We start from the raw sequence: 12,739 nt of genomic DNA on the forward strand, positions 1-12,739 counted from the left end.
TGAGAAACTGGCCTTGAGGGGGAGCAATATAAGCTTCCAAACATTTCTGACAGTTCCTTACACTGCAGAAACGTTAATGTGTTTTTCCTCCTGCTGTCGGTCTTCCTGTTGGAGGGATGTATCCACTACCTGTTATTAGGACAGGAAGCATGCAATTTTCCCAGACAGGGGAACAGAAAAAAAAACAGCATAAGATGCTCTCCACCCAAGACAGAGATAATAGCTGTTCCTGGGGCTGGGACGTTGCTGATGCGGTAACCGTAGGAATGTTTGGCTGTGTTGCTGGGAGGTTCATATACGAGTATAGACCTGTAAGTAGTGCGATGTATGCAGCTATGTGTCTGTACTCCAATCAGCCATACCAGCTCGCACCAAAGTTGGCCATACATCTAGCGATGTTGCGGCACAATCAATCATCTGATTAAAAAATTTGGTCAGATCAGATGAGACAACAAGCATGCCATTCCATGATCTGAACGATTTTGGACAGAAATCGGTTGAATGTATCGACTGAGCCGGTTGGAAAGTCTCGGGCCTTCATAGTTGATCGGGTGCGTGGCAGGAACCGCGTCCAAAATCGTGGCCCCCGACAAATGAAACGGACACCTGGCCACTGTCTCCCCTCCAGTAAATGTGCTCCCCGATGCAATGTTACCTGTTCCACCTGCTGCAACGTAGGCGTCACGTGGTATACGCTTCAACACATAAGCGCTGTATCCATACCTCCCGACTTTTTGAGATGAAAAAGAGGGACACTTAAGCCACGCCCATGCCACACCCCAGATCACGCCCCCTGTCACACCCCTAGTCACACATACCATAAAAATGTCATAAGAAAAATATGTTGTCTTACCGTATAATTCAAACCACAACTGGTTCTTTCTATCCTGGTTCATTTCCCTTCATATTAACATTTTAAAATGAGTAATATATCAATTTAAAGGATGGGAATAAAGTTTAGAGTCAAACACTTTTTTTAGTAGAGAAATATATATATTTACATAGAAAGAGGGACAAATGAGGAGGAAAAAGGGACAGGGCCCCAAACAGGGACTGTCCCTCCAAAAGAGGGACAGTTGGGAGCTATGTGTATCATATGTACAATTCTGTGTCTTTTGCTTCCTATAACCCATGATGAATGCTGGGACCAGAATACTTACTTGCTTACTTGCTTTCAGCTGCTCATCTTTAAAGAGACACTTAAGCCAGAAAAAAAATGAGTTTTACTCACCTGGGGCTTCTACCAGCCCCCTGCAGCAGTCCTGTGCCCTCGCAGGCATTCACTAATCCTCTGGTCCCCCGCTGCCAGCTAGTTTCGTTTTTGCCAACAGGCCCGTCAGGACTGGCCACGCGTAGCTTTCTCCGTATTCCCGTCTGTAATTACCGCTATTGCGGGCCGCAACGCGTACAAAAATACGCGTTGCCGCATTACCTACGCATAGATATACGGCAACGCTTATTTTTGTACGCGTTGCGGCCCGCAATAGCGCTAATTACAGTTGGGAATGCGGAAAAAGCTATGCGTGGCCAGTCCTGACGGGCCTGTCGGCAAAAACGAAACTAGCTGGCAGCGGGGGACCAGAAGATTAGTGAGTGGCTGCGAGGGCACAGGACTGCTGCAGGGGGCTGGTAGAAGCCCCAGATGAAAAAAACTCTTTTTTTTTCTGGCTTAAGTGTCCCTTTAATGCTAGCAGACTCCTTCCTGGTCTCAAGCTGCAAGGCCTCAGTCCCCCCTATACTAGTACATATAACTCAGAACATACCAGTGTGAGATTAAAGGTGTGTTTTTCTTAGATGACCAGAAACTACTGGGCCATAGTGTTGTCCGGATCATGAACGATTCGGATCTTTGATCCGAATCTATTTTGTGAGTCGAATCATCCGAATCATCAAAATGAGTGATTCGGATCACAAAGGGGGCAGGGCCAGGAGCGACACGCCCCCTCTCAGCCAGCAGCGGGGTCCTGAAAGCAGAGCAGAGATGGATCGCTCTGTTGAAGGGGAGGCAGCCTTGCACAACCACAGGTAGATGAGAGAGAGGGGACATGGGTGCCACTGCCAGATATGTGTAGAGCACACATACTGGCTGAAATGTGCTGCTCGTTATAGGCTGTCTGTTCCGTAGTTGTGCATAGTGAACACATTGGAAACTTTTGGCTCAGAAGCAGCACAGCTCAGTAACTTTGTAGACAGCTGGGCTAGGACAGGGCAGGCACTGTGATTGTAGGGCAATATGATCCTCCTGCACTGCTCTAAACAGCTGCACTTTACTTCTGGGAATGCTTTGGGGAATGGGAGTTGGGAATATACAGATGAACATGTAGGTGAAATACATGTAAAGCATATGATTGCAGGATGTGGGTATTGTGTGCAAACAAACATTTCTGCTCTCTGCTCGTCCCTCCTCCCTTCTCTGTCCACTCCCTGCCCTCTGTCCATCTTCTCCCCTTCTCTGTGTGTCCACCCCCCTCCCCTTCTCCTGTCCTGCTAGTCATTTCACCCCCGAATGCTTCCCTTGTAAAATGATCCGAGATTCGGATCAAAGATCCGATCTTTTCAATGATCCGATTCGAATCATCCGGATCATTGAAAAGGTCCGAACTTCGCATCTCTACTGGGCCATGCTCTGTAGAGATGTGAAGTTCGGATCTTTTCAATGATCCGGATGATTCGAATCGGATCATTGAAAAGATCTGGATCTTTGATCCGAATCTCGGATCATTTTACAAGGGAAGCATTCGGGGATGAAATGACTAGCAGGACAGGAGAAGGGGAGGGGGGTGGACACACAGAGAAGGGGAGAAGATGCACAGAGGGCAGGGAGTGGACAGAGAAGGGAGGAGGGACGAGCAGAGAGCAGAAATGTTTGCACGTAATACCCACATGCTGAAGTCATATGCTTTACATATATTTCACCTATATGTTCATCTGTATACCTTGAATGGAAACGTCGCACAGTGAAAGAAAGCATTCCCCAAAGCATTCCCAGAAGATAAGTGCAGCTCTTTAGTGCCGAGTGCAGGAGGATCATATTGCCCTGCAATCACAGTGCCTGCAAAGTTACTGAGCTGTGCTGAGCCAAAAGCTTCCAATCAGGGGTGCAGCTAAGGTTTTTGTGGCCCCAAGCGGACTGTAGCAAGAGGCCCTATCCTGCGGCGCGCGAAGCGCAAATGGGTGTGGTTATCCCGCATAAGTGGGCGTGGCCATGACATGTGGGTGGAGCAGGAGGGCGGATTGGGGCGGGGCTGTTTGCAGGGAAAAAATGGATGTGGGGGTGATTGAGGCGCGCGTAGGATGGGCGTGGCCATGACATTGTATGGGCGAAGCTTAACCGTAGCACAGCAAATATAGCCAACTATGACCATTAAATAATAAATGCAGCAACAGTTACCCCAGACACCAGAAAATAAAAACGCAATTTGGGCCACGTTTCAGCAGAAATCAAACGCAATTAGGGCACATTTTCAGCCGAAATCAAACGCAATTAGGGCACATTTTCAGCAGAAATCAAACGCAATTAGGGCACAGTTCAGCAGAAATCAATCGCAATTAGGGCCACATTTTCAGCAGAAATCAAACGCAATTAGGGCACAGTTCAGCAGAAATCAATCGCAATTAGGGCCACATTTTCAGCAGAAATCAAACGCAATTAGGGCACAGTTCAGCAGAAATCAATCGCAATTAGGGCCACATTTTCAGCAGATATCAAACGCAATTAGGGCACAGTTCAGCAGAAATCAATCGCAATTAGAGCCACATTTTCAGCAGAAATCAATCGCAATTAGGGCACAGTTCAGCAGAAATCAATCGCAATTAGGGCCACATTTTCAGCAGATATCAAATGCAATTAGGGCACAGTTCAGCAGAAATCAATCGCAATTAGGGCTGCAAAAAGAAAATAATTTACTCACCTGGCAGGCTGGCACTGGCAGAAGTCTTCTCTCCCCGTCTCCTCACCCGGCCGGCTCCTCAGGCGCGCAGTTCCCACGGAGCTCCCTCCCTGGCTCCCTCCTCCAATCTCCCGCGCTGATTCATGCAGGGCTACGGGAAGATGGCCACCCGAAGCCCTGTACTGGAGACATAGTCTCCAGAGCAGGGCTTCGGCGGCGGCCATCTTCCCGTAGCCCTGCTCTGCTCTGCCAGCCCCGCGGGGCTGCAGGGAAGAAGTGACGTCACGCCGACGTCACGGAGCCGCCGAGGCCCCTAAGATCTTGAGGCCCCAAGCGACCGCTTGGTTCGCTTTATGCCTCGCGGTGCCCCTGCTTCCAATGTGTTCACTGTGCACAACTGCGAACAGACAGCCTATAATGAGCAGCAGATTATAGCCAGTATGTGTGCTCTACACATATCTGGCAGTGGCACCCATGTCCCCTCTCTCATCTACCTGTCCCTGCGAGGCTGCCTCCCGTTCAACAGAGCGATCCATCTCTGCTCTGCTTCCAGGACCACGCTGAACGCTGAGAGGGGGCGTGTCGCTCCTGGCCCCGCCCCTTTTTGATCCGAATCACTCATTTTGATGATTCGGATGATTCGACTCACAAAATAGATTCGGATCAAAGATCCGAATCGTTCATGATCCGGACAACACTAATGCTCTGTTAGAAGGAAAGGGGTGGTAGCCAGGAAAGCTCTGTCTGTTAGTGACTGGGGACATTTGATTGGACAAGAGCTAGAGAATGTTCTGGCATGTTCTCTAAAGCTGGAGGGAGGAGGCACAGAAACACATGGCAGGCAGAGAAGCACATGCTACATGGAACAAGGTCTGCTGACAGTGTAGCTGCACCCTCAGCCATCTAGCACATACAGGTATGACTTTATTATCAGCTAGGTACAAGTCAATGGCAGATGTATCAACACAAGTGCATGCAGAATGAAGGGAAAACTACTGCAAAAGTGAAACAATAGATGTTTGTGCTGCTTTTTTCTTTTGGTTGTGAAAAATCTGCTCCAGTTAACTTTGATTGCGAAAGGTGTGAGTGGGTGTGCATATACAGTATGTTTGTTCTTCCTGATATAGGAAACCTAAAGTAAAAAAAACAGTTTAACTGAACTGGAGCTTCTACCAGCGCCCCCTGCAGCTGCCCTCGCCGTGCCTGTGCTGTCACTAAGCGATCCTCTGGTCCCCCGCAGTGACTCATTGTAGATTTGGACAACTGAGCCAGTCGATGGTCACTGCGCCTGTGTGGCCCTGGCCACGCGTGCCCTTGATCACGCACCTGCAGCTGGAGCGTCTTACGCATGCGCAGTACAAGATTTTCTCATACTGCGCAGCGCAGGACGCTTCTGGCGGTGGGAGCATGATCGAGGACACGTGCTAGATTTGGATGAAGCAATTGCATTTAACCTCTTAAAGACAAGCAAGCGTATAAAAACGTCCTGCTGGAGCCTCTTAAAGGCTCCAGGATGTTTTTATAAGTTGAGCAGTGCTGCTGCCGCTGTGCACGTGCAGGCATGCACCCTTTCGCGCGTGCATGTGAAATCAGTAAAAAAAAACAACAGAAAAAAATACACCTTTATTTACAAATACTATATTGTCACCATAATTTGTACTAGGGACATCATTCAAATCTTGTGATAACCAGGACAAATAGGCAGATAAAATGTGTGGGTTTTATGCACAGTAGCAGTGTTTATATTAAAACAATAGGGGATGAAATTGGGGAAATAGTGTATTTTTTCATTTTTTTCCCTTTAAAATGCATAGAAAATAAAGTAATTACTGAAAACAAATATCAACCCCAAAAAGCGCAATTGTTGGTGAAAAAAACAAGATATAGATCATTTGATTGTGATTAGTAGTGATCAAGCTATTGGCAAATGAAATGGATGAGCATTGAAAGGTGAAAATCGCTCTTGTCCGTTAGGGTAAAACCGCTTTGGGGTGAAGTGGTTAATATTAGAGTACTGGACTCCAGCCTGGCTATTCTGGATTGTGGAGACATTTATTTCACATGCTCTGTTCAGGAGATCTGGGCTGATAGGCCTCATTTCTGATGTGTAGTTTGCACTTTCTATGTTTGCAGTTGTCTGTGAACGGTAGTGACGGGTCCCAGGCAGGTCCCACATGTTCTGACAAAGATGAACGCATGATAACAGGACAGTCTCTGCATTATGTATGGAGGATGACGAGCTGCTCAGAGTATTGTACACTGTACAGAAACATCTCTGGAATGTAAACAGGATTCCTGAGAGAGTCAGGACCAGGCTCTGCACCCCGCCAACCTCGCAGCGTTACATGCATGTACCCACCGCCCTCATCACACACACGTATATACTGTACATTATAATAATATGGTAGGACATTAGACTATATGGTAGGATTAGATTGTGAGCTCCTCTGAGGATAGTCAGTGACATGACTGTGTACTCTGTAATGTGCTGCAGAAGATGTAAGTGCTATATAAATACATAATAATAATATGGTAGGACATTAGACTATGACTATGGTAGGGATTAGAGTGTGAGCTCCTCTGAGGACAGTCAGTGACATGCAGAGCCGGGACAAGGTCCTCCAGCACCCAAGGCTGAAACACCAAAGTGCACCCCTCCATCCCTCCCACCCCAGCCGTCACACGATTACTATTAGACTAAGAGGCGCCCCAGGGCCCCTAACACCGTAATCTCTAGTTATCTGGCTTGCAGTCACTGCCATGTATCCCCTTTTCTTATTTCTCTCTGCTTCAAACACAATAGGGGAATGATAGCTGAGTGAGTTGTGTGCCCCCTCGTACACTGCGCCCTGAGGCTGGAGCCTCTGCCCCGGCCCTGCCCTGGTGACATAACTATGTACTCTGTAATGTGCTGCAGAAGATGTCAGCGCTATATAAATGTATCATAACAATATGGTAGGACATTAGACCATGACTATGGTAGGATTAGATTGTGAGCTCCTCTGAGGACAGTCAGTGACATGACTATGTACTCTATAATGTGCTGCAGAAGATGAAAGTGCTATATAACTACATAAAATAATAAGGAAGGTCATTAGACGGGTCACTGGCTGGGATGGTGTGACAAGAAATTTCTGAAAACACAGATGACATTCCCCAGTGAGCATCTTCCAGGAAACGCTCCGGAGGGGTCAGGAACGTCCGGCTCTCCCAGTCTGGTCAGTGAATAGTCCGGCAACCAGGGAAATTACTCAGCGAAGTGCCCTGACCAGTAACATCACAGAGGCAGCAGCCGCCTGAGGTCACATGACGTCATAGCTGCCACCTGCCACAATTACAGGAAGGACAGTCTCTTCTAGCACCAGATCCCCCCCCCCCCCTCCTTCTGATGGAGTACGAGTGAAATCGCCACCAGGAGACTTGGGCGCAGGATACAGCCGTTATAGGGCTTACCCTGCTCCAGCACAAGTCCCGACAGCGTTAATTACTATTCCCCCTCCAGGTCCACGTGGATAGTGGGGAATTGTTGATAGTGTGGAGTGTTTGTTCTGATCTCCCCCTCCCAGGACTGACACAACGCTCTGTGTAATTACATCTATTCCTCTACTAAACACATTTCCAGCAGGGGCACTACTGAAAATTAGGGGGGGGGGGACAAGCCAGGAATGTGTGACTTCATGCGTCGGGAGGGGCATCGGCTTAGCTGAGGTTGAATAGATCCGTCCGGCGGGTTGGGCATTGGGGGTTGGAGAAATTTACCTTTTTATCTCTTTCTTGCTCTCAGAAGCCATTTTCTGCCAGGAAAGTGTTTTATAGTTGGAATTTCTCATCAGTGAGGGTCACACTGTAGGTACTTCCTGTCTGAGTCAGGACTGAGTCAGCCATTTACATACCTGATATTTAATTCTTTCAGGCAGAGAAAGAAAAAAAGGAACACAGCCTAGTTCTTTGTGTGCCTGGCACTGTACATACACAGGTCCATCTCATCATGTCACACGTCACATTCGGGTATCGTTTAACCACTTGAGGTCCAGGGGTTTACCCCCCCTTAAGGACCAGCGTGTTTTTTTATGATCTGTGCTGGGTGGGCTCTGCAGCCCCCAGCACAGATCAGGTTGCAGGCAGAGCGATCAGATCGCCCCCTTTTTTCCCCCCTATGAGGATGATGTGCAGGGGGGGTCTGATCGCCCCTGCCTGCCTGGGTGTACGGGGGGGGGCACCTCAAAGCCCCCCTCCGCGGCGAAATTCCCCCCCTCCCTCTCACCCCTGGTGATCGGGGCTGCACAGGATGCTATCCGTCCTGTGCAGCCTGTGACAGGCTGTCCTCTGTCACATGGCAGCGATCCGCGGCCGCTGATTGGCCGGGGATCGCCGATCTGCCTTACGGCGCTGCTGTAGCAGCAGCGCCGTTCAATGTAAACAAAGGAGACAAACGTCTCCTGCGCTTACATTTAGTCTGCGAGCCGCGATCAGCTGCGCGCAGGCTATTCATGGAGACCCGCTCCGTGATCTAACAGGAAACTGCCGCTCGCGTGAGCGGCCTTTCCTGATTAATTAGGGAGGCACCTGGCGACGCAGATGTGCGTCGCTGGTACTCCAGCTACCACTTTGCCGCCGCACGAGTGTGCGGTCGGCAAGTGGTTAAAGGACATCCAAAGTGAAATTAAACTAATGAGATAAACAATTGTATCTGTCCTTCTTGTAAAAATGACTTTTTAAAGTGGAACTGAAGATTCCTATAAAAACAAACGCTTTCACTTACCTGGGGCTTCCCCATGCCCCCAGCAGCCGTAATGTCCCACGCCCCTCCTCCACGATTTTCCGTTCTGCCACTGCCAGCTAGTTGTGTTACGTTTGTGGTAGTCAGTAGGAGGTAGAGGAGTGTCAGTGGTGATGTGTGGGGGTCAGTGTGCTGGGAGGGTACACAGGCAGTAGGAGGTAGAGGAGTGTCAGTGATGATGTATAGTGATGTGTGGAGGTCAGTATGCTGGGGGGGGGGGGGGGGTACACAGGCAGGCAGTGGGGGGTAGAGGAGTGCCAGTGGTGATGTACAGTGATGTGTGGGGGGTCAGTGTGCTGGAAGGGTACACAGGCAGTCAGTAGGAGGTAGAGGAGTGTCAGTGGTGATGTGTGGGGGTCAGTGTGCTGGAAGGGTACACAAGCAGTCAGTAGGAGGTAGAGGAGTGTCAGTAGTGATGTGTGAGGGTCAGTGTGCTGGAAGGGTACACAGGCAGTCAGTAGGAGGTAGAGGAGTGTCAGTGGTGATGTGTGGGGGTCAGTGTGCTGGGAGGGTACACAGGCAGGCAGTAGGAGGTAGAGAAGTGTCAGTAGTGATGTGTGAGGGTCAGTGTGCTGGAAGGATACACAGGCAGTCAGTAGGAGGTAGAGGAGTGTCAGTGGTGATGTGTGGGGGTCAGTGTGCTGGGAGGGTACACAGGCAGGCAGTAGGAGGTAGAGAAGTGTCAGTAGTGATGTGTGAGGGTCAGTGTGCTGGAAGGATACACAGGCAGTCAGTAGGAGGTAGAGGAGTGTCAGTGGTGATGTGTGGGGGGTCAGTGTGCTGGGAGGATACACAGGCAGGCAGTAGGAGGTAGAGAAGTGTCAGTAGTGATGTGTGAGGGTCAGTGTGCTGGAAGGGTACACAGGCAGTAGGAGGTAGAGGAGTGTCAGTGATGATGTATAGTGATGTGTGGGGGTCAGTGTGCTGGAAAGGTACACAAGCAGTCAGTAGGAGGTAGAGGAGTGTCAGTGGTGATGTGTGGGGGTCAGTGTGCTGAGAGGGTACACAGGCAGCCAGTAGGGGGTAGAGGAGTGCCAGTGGTGATGTATAGTGATGTGTGGGGGGTCAGTGTGCTGGGAGGGTACACAGGCAGGCAGTAGGAGGTAGAGGAGTGTCAGTGGTGATGTGTGGGGGTCAGTGTGCTGAGAGGGTACACAGGCAGGAAGTAGGGGGTAGAGGAGTGTCAGTGGTGATGTGTGGGGGGTCAGTGTGCTGGGAGGGTACACAGGCAGGAAGTAGGGGGTAGAGGAGTGTCAGTGATGATGTGTGGGGGGTCAGTGTGCTGGAAGGGTACGCAAGCAGTCAGTAGGAGGTAGAGGAGTGTCAGTGGTGATGTGTGGAGGTCAGTGTGCTGGAAGGGTACACAAGCAGGCAGTAGGAGGTAGAGGAGTGTCAGTGGTGATGTGTGGAGGTCAGTGTGCTGGGAGGGTACACAGGCAGGCAGTAGGAGGTAGAGGAGTGTCAGTGGTGATGTGTGGGGGTCAGTGTGCTGAGAGGGTACACAGGCAGCCAGTAGGGGGTAGAGGAGTGTCAGTGGTGATGTGTGGGTGGTCAGTGTGCTGGGAGGGTACGCAAGCAGTCAGTAGGAGGTAGAGGAGTGTCAGTGGTGATGTGTGGGTGGTCAGTGTGCTGGGAGGGTACACAGGCAGGAAGTAGGGGGTAGAGGAGTGTCAGTGATGATGTGTGGGGGGTCAGTGTGCTGGAAGGGTACGCAAGCAGTCAGTAGGAGGTAGAGGAGTGTCAGTGGTGATGTGTGGAGGTCAGTGTGCTGGAAGGGTACACAAGCAGGCAGTAGGAGGTAGAGGAGTGTCAGTGGTGATGTGTGGAGGTCAGTGTGCTGGAAGGGTACACAAGCAGTCAGTAGGAGGTAGAGGAGTGTCAGTGGTGATGTGTGGGGGTCATTGTGCTGGGAGGGTACACAGGCAGGCAGTAGGAGGTAGAGGAGTGTCAGTGATGATGTATAGTGATGTGTGAGGGTCAGTGTGCAGGAAGCAGAGGAAAGGCTGTGTTGAGCTCTTCACACTCTGGCTGCTGCCCAGCTAAGTGTGAATGTTGCTCTATAATTGGCATTCAGCAGCTATAGCAACATGTTTGCAGCAGGATGAGCTGAGCTCAGGTGAGCAGCCTCCCCAGGTGAGGGTGGGGCCAGTAGGTGTGGGTGTGGTTAGGAGGTGGGGGCTGGGCTGTTTCACCCTGGGAGACTCCTGTAGCAGCTGCAGCTCTGGGAGGTGTACAGTGAGATCTCTGTACACCAGCTAAGGCAGGCTAAGCTGACTGCAGGCTATACATCAGGCTGTGCATTCATCTATACGTTACATGGAGTTCTTGGAAGCAGCAGGGACGCCGCAGTCCACCCACCAGACCAGAGCGGCCTGAGATCTCATCATACTCACCTGCTGCCTGCCCATAGAGGACTCTGTACCCAGGAGATACGCTATACTATATGCTTCATGGCTCAGGACTCGCTCACCGTGAGTTCTGCGGATTTCAGGAGGACGGCCTTCAGGAGAAAGTCCAATCCCTGTATGCAGTCTGGTCCGCTCATCCTGTCCATCCACAGCGAGGATAACGGTGAGTACCTGATGCCTGGGCCGCAGAGCTCGCAATCTGCAATGCTGAAATGCCTCTTAAAGGGTAACTGAAGTTAGAATATGGAGGCTGCCATATTTATTTCCTTGTAAACAATACCAGTTGCCTGGCAGCACTGCTGATCTATTTGTCTGCATAATACCAGAAACAAGCATGCGTCTGCATAATACCAGAAACAAGCATGCAGCTAATCTAGTCAGATCTGACAATAATGTCAGGAACGCCTGATCTGCTGCATGCTTGTTCAGGGGCTATGGCTGAAAGTAATAGAGGCAGAGGATCAGCAGGACAGCCAGGCAACTGGTATTGCTTAGAAGAAAATAAATATGGCAGCCTCCATATACCTTTCTCTTCAGTTGTCCTTTAAGTTAAATACCACCCGACAGGAAGATGGATCCAGTGACATCTCCCTGACAACTGGCACTCCACAATCCATCTTCTGGCTGGCGGGTACGCACGATGTCACATGACGGAACTTATAGGGTGCGAACGGGAAGTCAAGCAATCGCAATATTTTGCGCAGAGTCGTCGGGCATCTTAAAGATCTGCCGTGACAGTTGTTATTGCCGCACACCGCTAAACGATGTTTGTGTGATTGTGTGGCGGTACCCACGTCACAAGATCGCGGAAACGATCGCTCGTCAGCCGATCCCAACCCAATCAACTGCTTTGTGGTGCGACAACGATTGTATAAATGGGACGAGCGGTGTCTGTCTGTAGAGTGTAAGCTCTTCTCCCCGGACTCCTCCGTCATTATATTCCCTTATATGAATTTCATCCAACGTCCTTGATTATTATTCCTGCATAGTTTAATGCAAAAAGGGAAAAGTAAAATACCAGCTTTGTCTCCTTATAGATCTTCTTCTCTCCTCCTCAGAGAGTCACTGCTGCCTGCTCACTCCCAGCCCGTCTGATCCACCCCCACATCAGTCACATGGGCATGAAAGGGGAGGGGCTTTCTTTGTCAGCTGGAGCCACGCCTCCCCAGTCATGGCTGACCGTCTATTATTGATTTATAAAGAGTCAACATATTCCGCGGCGCTGTACAAAGATAGGAAACGAACATGGGGGACAAAATACAGAAGTTTTGAATCAGGATGATACCATCCTTAGAATTATGCAGACAGGGGCGTAACTAGAAATCACTGGGCCCCTCTGCGAAACTTTGGACGGGGCCCGCTTTACCCCAGCCACCAACCCCCCAACCCCCCCCCCAACATTTCTTTCTGCACAGGTAAACTAAGAACCAATGTTATTCAGTCGGCTAGTGCGCACTTGAATGTGTTTTCCCCATGTAGATAGAAACAGACAGCAGTGAAGCACTGCACACATTGGCGTCAATTCACTAGAGAGGATTTACTAAGAGAAAAAAGGTAGGTAGTTTATCTCATGAGGTATTTTAACACTCTGGAGTCAATTCACCAGTGTGAGAGGACAGAGAGAAAAGTGTTGGATAGCAGGGGATAATGGAGAGATATGC

General features: G+C 49.9%; 1 protein-coding gene across 1 annotated transcript in view; it reads left to right on the forward strand.

Moving 5' to 3' along the window:
- The first annotated feature begins 10,904 nt into the window (after nucleotides 1-10,904).
- The window catches only part of FGD4 (FYVE, RhoGEF and PH domain containing 4), a 160,303-nt gene continuing 158,468 nt past the window's right edge, over nucleotides 10,905-12,739 (forward strand). The window contains exon 1 of the mRNA XM_068278248.1: nucleotides 10,905-11,241. Within this exon, the coding sequence (XP_068134349.1) occupies nucleotides 11,121-11,241 (121 nt within the window). The 5' untranslated portion in view covers nucleotides 10,905-11,120. The remainder of the gene's footprint in view (nucleotides 11,242-12,739) is intronic.

This window comes from Hyperolius riggenbachi, chromosome 3 (genome assembly GCF_040937935.1).
Source record: "Hyperolius riggenbachi isolate aHypRig1 chromosome 3, aHypRig1.pri, whole genome shotgun sequence".
NCBI classification, from domain to species: Eukaryota; Metazoa; Chordata; class Amphibia; order Anura; family Hyperoliidae; genus Hyperolius; species Hyperolius riggenbachi.